The following is a 12,356-nucleotide window of genomic DNA, read 5'->3' on the forward strand; positions in this document are numbered from 1 at the left end:
ACTCTGTCAACCAAAATTGTGTTTGGTTTGTTTTGTTTTCCAGTAATGGAAGACCAATATAATCCACGATTGATCAAGGATCTTCTGCAGGATCTGAGTTCTACTCTCTGTATACTGATTAGGGGAGTAGGAAAGTCTGTGTTGGTAGGCAACATCAATATTTGGATTTGCCGATTAGAAACTATCCTTCTGTGGCAACAACAATTAAAAAATCTTCAGATGAACAAGGTACATTATTAAATCATGTTAATTAATATTTGGGGGAGTAGAATTATGTTGAATATTGCATGAGGATTTGTAAGTGAACCAAGTTTCAAATACATTTTAAACAGTTTTACTTGTTTTGTTTTATGAAGAAGTAATGTGAAATTAACTCACTGGCATCAACCTAATTTTCTAATGATTTAGTAGCTTTTCTCTGGTGAAAACTGCTACAGTGTCTGTACTGCTGCTTTGTAGTAGAGATTTATAGATAGGTTTTCCCACTCAGGTTTTAAAAAATTGTCTCTGGTTTGTCAGATAGATATGGGGAAAAAGCCCAAATTTTTAGTTCTAAATTAAATTTTCTACAACTGAAGAAATAAAAATCTAAAAGACATTTTGGAGGTGTATCAACTCAAGTAGCAATTTTACAGATTTATTCATTAGCACAGTTGCTTTTGTTAAAAAAAAAAAAAAAAGATAATGACTTCAGCATCTGGATTCTCCTCATGTGACTGTGTTCAAAGCATGTGGTATGCACTGTTCCAAGGTTTTATGGTGGAAACTTCTGATGATAGGCAGACAACTTTTTTAATCTGACTGGGTTACTCCTGGAAGAAATCCTGTAAGATATTGCTCTCTATAAAGTCATACAGGTGTTTTATCTATTGACTTCCAGCTATGAAATTTTGAAGTTGTCCTTTCTGTGTGGGCTGGTTATCTGAATAAACCAGCTACTTTTGGAATAGAAAGGAGAACTGAGAAACCTGGTCTCAGCAGTTTCCATGCACCAGGCAACCACAGCACAGACACTTCTGAGACAGTGCAGTTACTGCTGCACTTGTTCCCTTCCAGTGTGACTCTTCCCTTGGAGCTGTTTTACACTGGCTGAAGATTCCATGAGGAATCTTGCATCTGTAGTGCTCACACAGTCATTCCTCAGAGGAGGAATGCTGCTGCACCAGCAGTGCTTGGACCAGATGACTCCATGGAAATTCTGGTCTCTAAGCAACGTGAATGGCTGGGAAGGAAGCAACAGAAATGTGAGCCCATGGGTGCAGGGCTGCTGTGCTGCCACCACCTTGTGACAGGGCAGCTCTGCTCCCTGGGGCTGGCAGCTGCCCCTGCTCCCTCCGTGCCAGCTGGGACACGGCCTCCAGCCTGCTGGGCCTCTGCCACCTGCCACTGTGGGCTCCAGCTATAGTCCTGTCACAGCTGTGCTGCTGCTTACCCACTGCAGCTCACAGAGGTGTATAATCCTAATGAAAATGTTCTCAGTGCTCTCCTCTGCCACCTCTGCACATCTCATTTATAAATAAGGGAGAACTTTCTCTAAGCTTCAGAAAATATCCCACTCTCTTCTGCCTCTAACTTCCAAAATGCTTTCATTTTGTATCTCTGGTCTTCAATCCTGTATTCTATATTCTATTCTGTACTTGAGTTGGCTTAAGGCAAGTTGATATGTGTTTTGTGTGTTAATAAAAATTGAGACACTATAGTGATTCAACAAGTTTGAAATAATCAGTTCATGCCTTTTTTATAGTCAAGGCTTTAGCACACTATCAATGGAATTGACTGCATTATAGTTTTCAAGACTGCATAATATTATTTTGAGAAAACAGAATTGTTTCAAAAATTATTTGAAATTCAAATAATGGATTAATGATATGTTTATTTTAACAGTAGGAAAGCTATGAATTATAAAGCTTACAGTTTGTTGCTTTTTCTGTGCATTAATGTAAATTTTCAACAGCAGTTAGAGAATAATTGTAGGCAAGCATTAACCATAGATTTTACTCAATGATTTGAAAAAAGTAAACAAAGACCTAAGATACCTCTAAAGTAAAGAATGTTATTTATACTTTATACTGTCATGCTTTTGTAGCTAAAAGTCTTCAACTCTTATTTCCAGCAAGTCAACAATGGACTTACACTTAGCGATCTCCCTCTCCATATGCTGAATAACATCTTGTACAGGTTCTCTGATGGCTGGGACATTATTACTCTGGGTCAAGTGACCCCAACTTTGTACATGCTTAGTGAAGACAGGCAGTTGTGGAAAAAACTCTGCCAGTACCATTTTGCAGAAAAGCAGGTAATAAACTCTGTTATTTATACAAATGTAGCTTTTTTGATATCATATAGTAATAATGGAGCATGAACTTGCCCTTTTTGAGATATAAGTGTATCATTGTGCCATAATCATGAGTACTCTGTATGTGGGGCTTGATTCCTCCTAAGTGTTCAATTCAGTATGTCTGTGAGTTTAGGGTAACTACTGGGCTGTTTCCTTGCATTATTTTTGAAAGGGAATGCATTATTTTTGAAAGGGAATGCATTATTTTTGAAAGTGAATGCAAGGAAACAGCTCAGTAGTTATCTTAAACTTGCAGACATACTGAATGCAATATTTAGGAGGAATCAAGCCCCAGATACAGAGAATATTCAGGATTACTGCACAATGATGGCAGGGTGGGCTTTTTAGAAAACTGCCTGGCCAGGGTTGTAGAGGAAACCTCTAAACCCTTCTTCTGAAATAGAGCTTGCTTTACCAACTAAGGTAGGCAGACAGGTTCCTCCAACTTTTAAGCTATGAAAATTCTGGAGAAGCCAACTTGAATCTTTGCTAAGGAGATAAGAACAAAAGTTTTGAAATTAATAAAAGAGAGAGAAGCAGTAGTTTCCTGTCACTTCCTCATAAAGAGCATTAATCTCGGAATGACTCCAGAACTGTCTTCATTTTCTGATGGTAATAAATGCTGGAGAAAAATCAAACTAGGTGAAAATAAGCCTAAGAAAGTGGAAGGTACCTCACCAGAGCTGGAGGAAGAACTTCTGAAATCTAGTACCTTCTGTACTGGAGGAAGCCAAAGTGTCCCTTCTTAAATCTGGCAGGTTGAAGTTGCTTGGTGACTACCAGATTAAGTATTATTGTAATGGAGAAGACAGAACTGAAGCTTGATTAACTCATGCACCATTGACCCAAATAAGATTTTTTTTTTGGTGTGAGATGAAAGGTTTTAGAATTAACTGTGGAAAAAAACAGACAGAAGCAAACTGAAAACCCATCTTCAGAAGCAGCCTAGAAGAATTCAAGGTGAAGTTACAAGGATAACAAATTTAAGCTTGTGTAGCAGTTGAGTGGATTTTGAGGGTAGATGAGGTGAGCTCTATTGAACAGTGACAAAACTGGTTAGAGAGGAACTTCTTATACTAGGGTAATGCAGGGAGAAGGATGCTGAAGGGTTTCAGTGTAATTAGCTGTCCCTGTGCCCCATGAAGTAGTGTTTCCAGTATGTTCCTGAATGTTCACATTCAATTTCTTACTAAGTTATTATTTAATGATATTCCCTTATCAAATTCAGCTTCTCCTTAAAATTGTACTGCTTAATAAGCCACAGAATCACATGAGGTTGGTGTTTTCTGTCCCCTGCAGTGTGTTTGTTGAGCCATTGAAACAACCATTAAAACATAATTGATATCTGAAGAGCATTTTTGGAAGAAAAATGAGAGCCATTATGAAACAAAATAAAGTGTATCTGAAATCAGAAAGACATTTCTATTCTCTCCCCATTCAGGAATTGTCTTCTGAATGAGGAAAGCCTTCAATGTATTAGCATTAATCCACACTGAGTGGAACAGAAGTCTTTTGTAATACATACTTAATAAACCTTGTCTGTCTCTCAAGCTGGGGAGGAATAGCTGTAGTGCAGCAGCTAATCTTTACATGCAGATTAAGTCCTCAAGAAGTACATCAATCACTAATTGTTGCTATTCTTTTAGAAAGATCACAACCAAATGTGAAAAATAAACATGTATATGCTTTTAGAATTAAAGAAAGAGCTTTATTTAAATTCATAATGGATTTTTAACAGAAAACCACCCTCTGAAATGCACAATCATGTTTTTAAATCTCATTTCTGAGTGGTTTGGGTTTTTTAAAAGAATAAAATTAATTGCTTACAGCTCTAAATACTGTTTTGTTAAATGCTTCTTGACTATAATTAGAATAATTTTGAGACAGTAGAATTAGATCAACTGTGTATGGCCTAGTTTTTCTTGGCAAATATGCACTCTCCTATTTTTAGTCTTTGCCTTCCATCTTTTTTGTGGCCAGATCTCTGTTACTGCTTTGCAGAGATGTATGATGTCATAATATTGACTTCAAAGAATTCTAGTTACAAAACTTCAGTTACCCACCTTCCCCCCACCTTCCCATGTCCTTTGCCTGAATTGACTACAACAATTTTAAAGGAAGATATTAATTTTATGTCTAGTTTTGTAGGCATTTGATTCCATCAGAGAAAGGTCACATTGACTGGAAGTTGATGTACTTTGCACTTCAGAAATATTACCCAATAAAGGAACAGTACGGGGACACCTTGCATTTCTGTCGACACTGTAGTATTCTGTTTTGGAAGGTAAGAGCTTTGGAACAGGTAATCAGAAATAAGTTCAAACAGCTACTGGTAATCATCTGTAAGGAAAAATATTATGGTCATCTTATCAGCTTTCTCATGTGAAAGGTGATTGGATAATATCTAACTTCAAAATAATATATATAACTTCCATATAAAATCTCTGTTAAATTCTAAAGTTGTTCTTAAGCTTGCCTTCTTATTTCTTGGTATCTGATAACCTCAATACTTAGAATTGCAATGAAAAGTGCCATGTGGAAAGAGTTACTCTATTTTTATTAATTTGATCTTAAAGAAAATTTTGAGGGACTAGTCTGAAGTTAGTGTTTTTAATGATGCCATGGTAATCAATTTATGTCTAATGAGAAGTAATTACTACATATTTTCCTACACATTGGTGTAGAGCTCTGTACTTTTGTATTTTTGCTTCTGTCCCATATGAAGCTTGGAGGAATATTTAAAACTTGATCCAGAGCGTGTTTTACCCTGGCTTTGAGATTTGCCATGAAGCATATGTTGTCTTACAGGATGGTTTTAATTTCAGTAGGGCATTCTCTTCTTTAATGTGTGTTATTACCTAATCCTGCTTTTTTCTGTGTTGCACTGTAACAGAGGCTTCCTTAATTTTACAGCTGAAAGATCAGATAAGGGTAGTGTCAAGTGGACAGCAAAGAGCAAGAAATGTTTGAGAAATCTTGGAAAATACTCATATTACTCATATTCTAATCAACATAAGTTAGTTGCTCTTGTGTCATCTTTCTGTGATTTTTATGAGAAGTTGTATGTTAGTGTGAGGCTTTTAAATTTTCCTTCAAAAAACCTAGGCTGTTTAACAGGATAAGCTAAATCCCGCTAGAAATAGCGTGTTCCTTAATGATGTGATCTTGAAGTTGAGTATTTTTGATATCATGGGAGTCCTTCCAGGTAGTAATGCTTTGCAAAGTTAATAATAGGAAAGCAGGTAGCCCAAATTGGCTTCTACTGTGAAAAGCCTGGGCATCTTCTGAAGGATCTGTGTCAAGAATGACTAAGAGCTTTCATTGCAGTGGAATAAGTCTTTAGCATGTAGCTCAATATGTAGGATAAATCTTCTCTCTGAAAGGGGAAATTTCAAAGGTAAGTACACAGGTGCATTTAGGTGGGTATTTGTGGTAGCAGATTTCTCTGGATTGCCTGCCATCACTGTGTAGAGTTAATGCTTTCCACACTAAATTTCTCTCATTTTGATCTTAATATAATAGAAAAGTACAAGTCTCTAATATTAGGAATTACTTTGAATGTGTTTGGAATGAAGTGTTTAACTTTGGAGATGGTGGGACAGTAGGAGGCAGTGAACCTGTGCAGGTTGCAGTAGTATTCCAGTAGTAGGTTATAGCAGTCAAGGTGACAGGAATGTTCCAATGTACTGCTGGAATAATAGGGTTCATTTTGGACTTCTAAATCCTTTGAGATACAGCACAGGAAGATCTAAAGGTACTTTGGACTGATGAGCAGTACCTCCTAGATCACCATTCCAGTGCTGCCTCATCCTGGCAATTCGGGCTGCTCTTGTAGTGGCAGTGCAGTTATAGATTGGCTGTGTCCTTCTGCACAAAAATATTGGAGCAGGTGTTTGGGATCAGCTGTTTCAACAAGAGCACAGTCAGCAGGTTGAGGAAAGCCATTATCCCTTTTCATGCAGCACTCATTAGACCATCTGGGATGCTGCAGCCATGAGGCCGCCAGCAGAAGGGAGATACTGATAAGCTGGGTGAAGTTCAGGTGAGGGTCATACAATCAGGGAGCTGGAGGACTGGCCATGTGAGGAGTGGTGGAGAAGACTGCTTCAGGGGACATAGGAGCCTGCCCTGAGGACAGCCAAGCAAGGGAACAGTTTGACCACAGAGCTGATGCAGTTTCCATCCTTGGATGTGTTCAGGAACTCACTGGATGAAGCTCAGAGCAGCCTGGTCTGGCCTTTGAGCAGGAGGCTGGGCTGGAGACCTCCTGAGTGCCTCCCAGCCTGATCATTCTGTGAGCCTATATTACAGTATTCCTTCTCTAGTCTTGGCATCTCAGCCTTGTCTCTGTCTTAAAATAAATGATGATCAGGCTGAAGTGGATTGTTAAATGAATTGATTTATGCATAATTGGCACAAGTGAATTGTTCATCTGAAATACTGTCCCTCTTTTTACAGGGCAGTGTGGGGGGGTCAAGTAGTGCTGGTCACTCAGTTATATGGGAAAAAAGTAGTGCTGCCTTTTTTTTTCAGACACTTGTGTCTGTATCCTTCCCCAAGCTTGCTAAAGAGAGGTGAGAAATAAAGCAGGGATGAGGGGCAAAGGTACAGGATCTACTTTATTAATTCTAAGTAAATCCTGTTCTAGGTGAAAATACTCCTTAATCAGAACTTTTGTCAGGCTTTAAAAATTTATTCAAGCTTCAGTATCATCCTTGATTAGAAAGATTGTTAAACTAAATATGAGTATATGAGTGCTTGATATACAATTATATCTCTAATGCATGGCCAGAAAAATCCAAAATAAACAAAGCAAAAAAACAACAAAAACACTACCACCAAATCCAAATTTTAAAAGAGAAATCACAATTACTGCAGAGGAAGAGTAACAAGTGTTTGAATCTTGAAACAAATGGAAGCCCTGTATTCCTGAGATAGCTGATAATATGTAAAAATTTTGTTTCCTCATTTAATGGTATAATTGAGAAGTCAGGCAACTTTTGTTTCCAAGGTTATTCAGAAGAACTTCAGGCAGAGCTGAACTTTTCTTCATAAGGGATCTATTTTTATTTTTCTTCCTTCATTAAAGAGCAAAGTGAAATGTTGGAATAGTTGCAGAGAAAAAAGTGCTAAAGCAATCAGGGCATGAAGTCTAGGAATGATTAATTTCTCTTAACTCAGTTGTGCTAACAAGGAACGTGACTGCTCTCCATAAATTGTTTTTGGGGACAGAAGTGGTGCATAAGCATGAGACTGCTTAGGGGAATTATTTACACTAAGGGCCATCCTTGATGCAAGTAAATTGTGCTGGGAGGTAGGAGTTTCTATTTGAGACAAGGGTCTCAAACAGCCCAAAAACACAGGCCTAGCTAGTGATGAGAAGAATTTTCAGCAATTTATGAAATGGATAATATAATGTAATTGCTGACAATGTGCAAGGGCTACTCCCAGGAAATTCTTGGAGCCCTCTGTTTGGTGTTCTTTTCAAAGAAGGCCTTGCAAAAGAAGGGACTGATGGCTGCTGAATTGAATTACCTATTGAACTGATGAAGTAGGGAAATTACTTTTTCACTTTTTCAGTATACATATAATGATCATAGTGGGTTTTTTACAAGTCTTGAGGAGTTTTTCAGGAAGAGGCATGTGTATTCCTTTACTTGTCTAAAATCTGTAACCCAAGTCAATGTATATATAGCATGTAGAAGTCTCCCAAGTTCTTTGTTGGAAGTACAGTGGCTTTTGTACTCTGTGTTAGGAGGGGTTCATAGGAAAATTTTCATATTGAACATCTGTTTTCAAAATTACTTCTTGCTAAAGGATTTGTCCGTGATGAAACTGAAAAAACCCACATAATTTCAATAGTGCAAAAGTAATGACTAATTATTGTGTGATACCTCTGAGTGCTTTCATTTATACTATTTCCTCTATTCCACTAGGCACCATTGCAATTGTGGCAGGTTCTTTTATTTTCCTGAGCTTACTTAGTAATACTTTTCAATTATCTCAGATGTGGCCACAGAAGCTGAAATATCTTTTCTTCTTTCAGTTTCCAGGGCTTTATGAAAACAGTGTAATCACTTTGCATAACACTTAGTTTTTGTTGTCTTGCAGCTTGTGCTGATTTTGGTTTCCACAAAGCTGCTTGTGATTTGCCACAAGAATAAAAGACTTTTTCTAAATGGCTTATCAACCTTTGCTTAAATAAACCTTAACTCTGCTTCTTTTACTTTATGGCTCTCCTTCCTTCTTCACGATTTCAAAGGACTACCACCTTGCTTTGTTACTCCAGGTATTTCTTGTGTCTCATCTGTTTTCATTGCTGACTGTTCCATAATGTCAAAGTGAATAATGTGTTCCTTTCTAATTGTCTCTTGCTCTTTGTTTTGATTTTTCTTTCTGCACATCAGTTCAGCAGCAGGAATAGTTTGTTTCTTGTTCCCTTTTAGATAAAGGTAGTGATGACTTCTCATCTCAGCTTTTCATCATTTTGTCTTTTATTATTGCCATATTCCCTCCTAATGCCTTTTAAACTAGAGCCATAATTCAATTTCTAATGAGCATAGGTGTCAGTGGGATCAGACAGATTTTGCTAAGAAATAGGTTTCTCTGCATTCAGTGTTATTATAAACTGTTTCCTGCATTCCCTGATGTATTTAATTCAGTACTTAAATCTGAAGAGTAACATGCACCTCAGATAACTTTCATACCAAGGTACTAAAATTGATTTTATTGCACTTGGAATCCTATAGTCATATTTACTTTTATGGAGAATTTCTCTGAAAAGAAATTCCCCAAAACAAGCTGCACGTGACTGAGATAGTCAAGGGAAGCAATTATATTGTTGCCTTCTGAAAGAATAAATGGTGAAAATACTTTTACAGAGCTTCTTAATGTCTAGCTATGGTAGATTTTGAGGAAAACAACTACATTTGCCAGTAAACACTCCTCCTGGGGAATTCTCTTCTTACTTTGAAATAAGTCTGCTTTAGCTTTGAAACTTTGAAATCAAATGATTTTAACACTTTATTGAGTGTTTTTATTATTTAGTTTATTATTCCCATGAAAATGTATTTCTCTTGAAATGATGAGTACTCATAATTACAAGAAAGTTGTGATTCTTTTTTTCAGTCCTCATCACTTTTTTCACTGTAAAACTTATTTAGTTTTCAATAACTAAAACCACCAGTAACTGTTCTCTGAGATTTTTGTTGCACCTGTATTTCCCAGCTGGGTAGAACTTTCAAAAATGCTTTTATAATTATGTGCAGAGAAAGCAGCATGTTACAAACTCAGTTTAAAATATTCAGGAGTACAGATAAGAAAGAGGATAATCCCTACCTTGTTTCCCAGAATTATAATTCTGATGGTGTTTTTTTCTGGAAACTAGGAAAGTAATGACATGACATTGACATGGCAATGGGTAGAGAAGATAATAGTCCATTAGCAGCTACCTTTAAGAGTGTTTTCAGGAGTGGTGCAGCTCTTCCTTGCAGATGTCATCTCAACATGAAAGTGTTAAGTTTAACACTTCTGATTTTGGTCTTGGTCATCTGTTCTTTCTCATCTGCAGATTCCCCCAGTAGGCAGTTCTACCTGGGTCTCTTTTTTAGGTGTATGTTTGTCTTTCCCTCTGTCATGAATCTGTTTCTCAGGTGATGTTAAAGCAATTATTTAAAAGGGTGGGAGGATGAGGAGGTGATAGCACCTGGTGTATTCTTGTAGTCCTCCATAGACTTACTGGAAAAACACAGATAATAAATCTATTGAGTAACAATTTTCACTGGCAAAGCTGAGCAGTATTTAGAATGTATTTCACCTGGTGCACTTTGGTGCTGCAAAGACTTTGGGTGGGAATGTGGCAGTGAGAAAAATAATGACTTAGAGATTCTTTCCTTCTATTAACAGAATGGCATGTAATTTCTTTTTCTATGGAAACAAAAGCAATGAGGACCATGGTAGTCTGTGATCTGTTTGTCATGTATTTATCTAGTTTTCTTGCCTCACATGGTGCATTCACCAGCATTGGTGGAAAAGAGACAGAAACTTCTTAAAGCCTGATGAGGACACTTCTGAGCCTTACAACAACACTGACAAGTTTTTTTAACTTCTCCATTGAACTCTCTGGGAACTTCTTCTCATTACACCTCTGCATTTCCCTCATTTAGGGGTTTTAATAAGATGCAAACTACAACTTTTTGTCCAAAGAAGAATTTGAATCTTAAAAAATCAGACAGGTCTGCTGAGGTCAAATTTCTGTAAGAGGAAAGAAAGCCCTGCAGGCTTAGTGAATTTGTAATGGCAAAGCCTTTCCACCCTGTCTTACTTCTCTATTCCTACCTTGCCTAGGTGCCAACTTCAGTTTTAAGGCAGTGCTTTCATTTCACTTGGGGAAAAGATGGGCATGAAAGATGAAAGGAGGCTTAGGAGGGAAATGTAGCAAGGTAGGAAAGTTTTTAAGACTGAGAATTCAAACACACTGGTCATGTTTTTTGAGGAAATATCTGCTGCCCATAATTTTCAAAGCAAGGGACTCATTTTCCCCCAGAGCAATAGATGACTTCAGGTTTTGATTAAATAGATAATTTAGGCTCAGTAAAGCTGGTGCCTTTTGCCTTTTTGTTATGCTTACCTAAAAATAATGAATAAGGAAGATAATAGTTTTTCAAGGGCTCCAGCTCAGGTTCTGGTACAAGGAGAGAATTGTTTTGGGTTTGTGCTTTTTTTATTGTTTTGTTGGGGTTTTTTTTCCTAAATTGGGGGTGAAAGGAGACTGAATATGCAAAGAGAATTTGCTTATTTTTCTCGTTCATTTTTCAGGATACAGGACACCCCTGCACAGCCAGTGATCCAAACACCTGTCTCATGCCAGTATCTCCTCAGCATTTTATTGATCTCTTCAAATTTTGAGATGTTCAGTAGCTGTTCTCCTGTGTTTGTGGCCATTTTTGTGAAGAGTTGGGCAGGATATGTTATGCTTTTTGTGCAATATATTTAAGTGTCATGTTTTATTGTAGTTTAAATAAATATATGGGAGAGATTATCAGAGAGGTTCATTAGGCATATTGCTTTTGTGCAGAATAGCAAGGAGGAAAGGAGAAACATTCAGAAAATTTCGTTGTCAGGAAATCTCCAGTGGACTTTTTTTCAAGTCCAAGAAAGACCACTTTAATCTCAACTTTAAATCTATGCTTTTGACGCCTTAATAGTTGGTTAAAATTATGTAGGGGAGTTTTGAAAATTTCATGGAAGAATTAAACTACTCTTGCAGGGACCAAAGGAGGGGGGTTTTTGTTAATCCTTCTTTCTATAAGCCATGGTTTTCAAAACACCTCCATATAATTTGCACTATTATAAAGAATAGGCCAATATTCTCTTAGGCTCTTACTACATCATTACAAAGGTGGCATTCATTTTTAGGAGTTAGTGAGTGAAATATAACTGTGGTTATATCTGCTGTTGAACCTATATGAATGAAGGAAATCAACCAATTTTTGTACATACATTATGCAAAAATATTTATTTTTCTTAAGGACTTTATTAAACATTTAACCTGTCTTAGCACATCTTGCAGAACTCATGAGACCAATCTGGGGCTACTGGAAATCTTTCTGATGGTAGCTGCAGCCTTCATTTATACTGTTTGGAATGTCTACAAGTGCAACTGTACTAATTTCATCTTCTAAGAAGAAGACATTATTGAAATTTAATGAGGATGGAGTTGCTTGTTCCTAGAGTGGTACAGTGGCAGAACACTATGCTCCCAACTGAGGTTCTAACCTGACAAGCTATGGGAAATACTGAAAGTCAGTCTGAGCTGGAGCACCTTCTGCCAAGTTAATCAGATGATAAATTCTTCAGGAAGCTATTTTTTTTCTATCCTGTAGAACAAAATTAATTGCTTGGCTTAAGCAGGTAAAGGAAAAATTGTGAAAGTTTTGGATTTGTCAATGAAATTTAACAATATGTAACATACAGAAAAAATAAATCATGTACCACATTCTGCACTTGCCTGTTCTCA

General features: G+C 37.1%; 1 protein-coding gene across 4 annotated transcripts in view; it reads left to right on the forward strand.

Moving 5' to 3' along the window:
• Nucleotides 1-12,356, forward strand: part of FBXO25 (F-box protein 25) — a 31,302-nt gene extending 18,946 nt beyond the window's left edge. For 2 of the 4 annotated variants that reach the window (XM_058801311.1, XM_058801312.1), the window contains exons 7-11: nucleotides 44-228; nucleotides 2,114-2,296; nucleotides 4,479-4,622; nucleotides 8,601-8,627; nucleotides 11,156-12,356. In XM_058801311.1, coding sequence (XP_058657294.1) covers nucleotides 44-228; nucleotides 2,114-2,296; nucleotides 4,479-4,622; nucleotides 8,601-8,627; nucleotides 11,156-11,245 — 629 coding nt within the window. In that variant the 3' untranslated portion in view covers nucleotides 11,246-12,356. The remainder of the gene's footprint in view (nucleotides 1-43; nucleotides 229-2,113; nucleotides 2,297-4,478; nucleotides 4,623-8,600; nucleotides 8,628-11,155) is intronic. The other 2 variants (XM_058801313.1, XM_058801314.1) reach the window with 1 other exon arrangement.

The sequence above is a fragment of the Ammospiza caudacuta genome, chromosome 3 (genome assembly GCF_027887145.1).
Source record: "Ammospiza caudacuta isolate bAmmCau1 chromosome 3, bAmmCau1.pri, whole genome shotgun sequence".
Taxonomy (NCBI): domain Eukaryota; kingdom Metazoa; phylum Chordata; class Aves; order Passeriformes; family Passerellidae; genus Ammospiza; species Ammospiza caudacuta.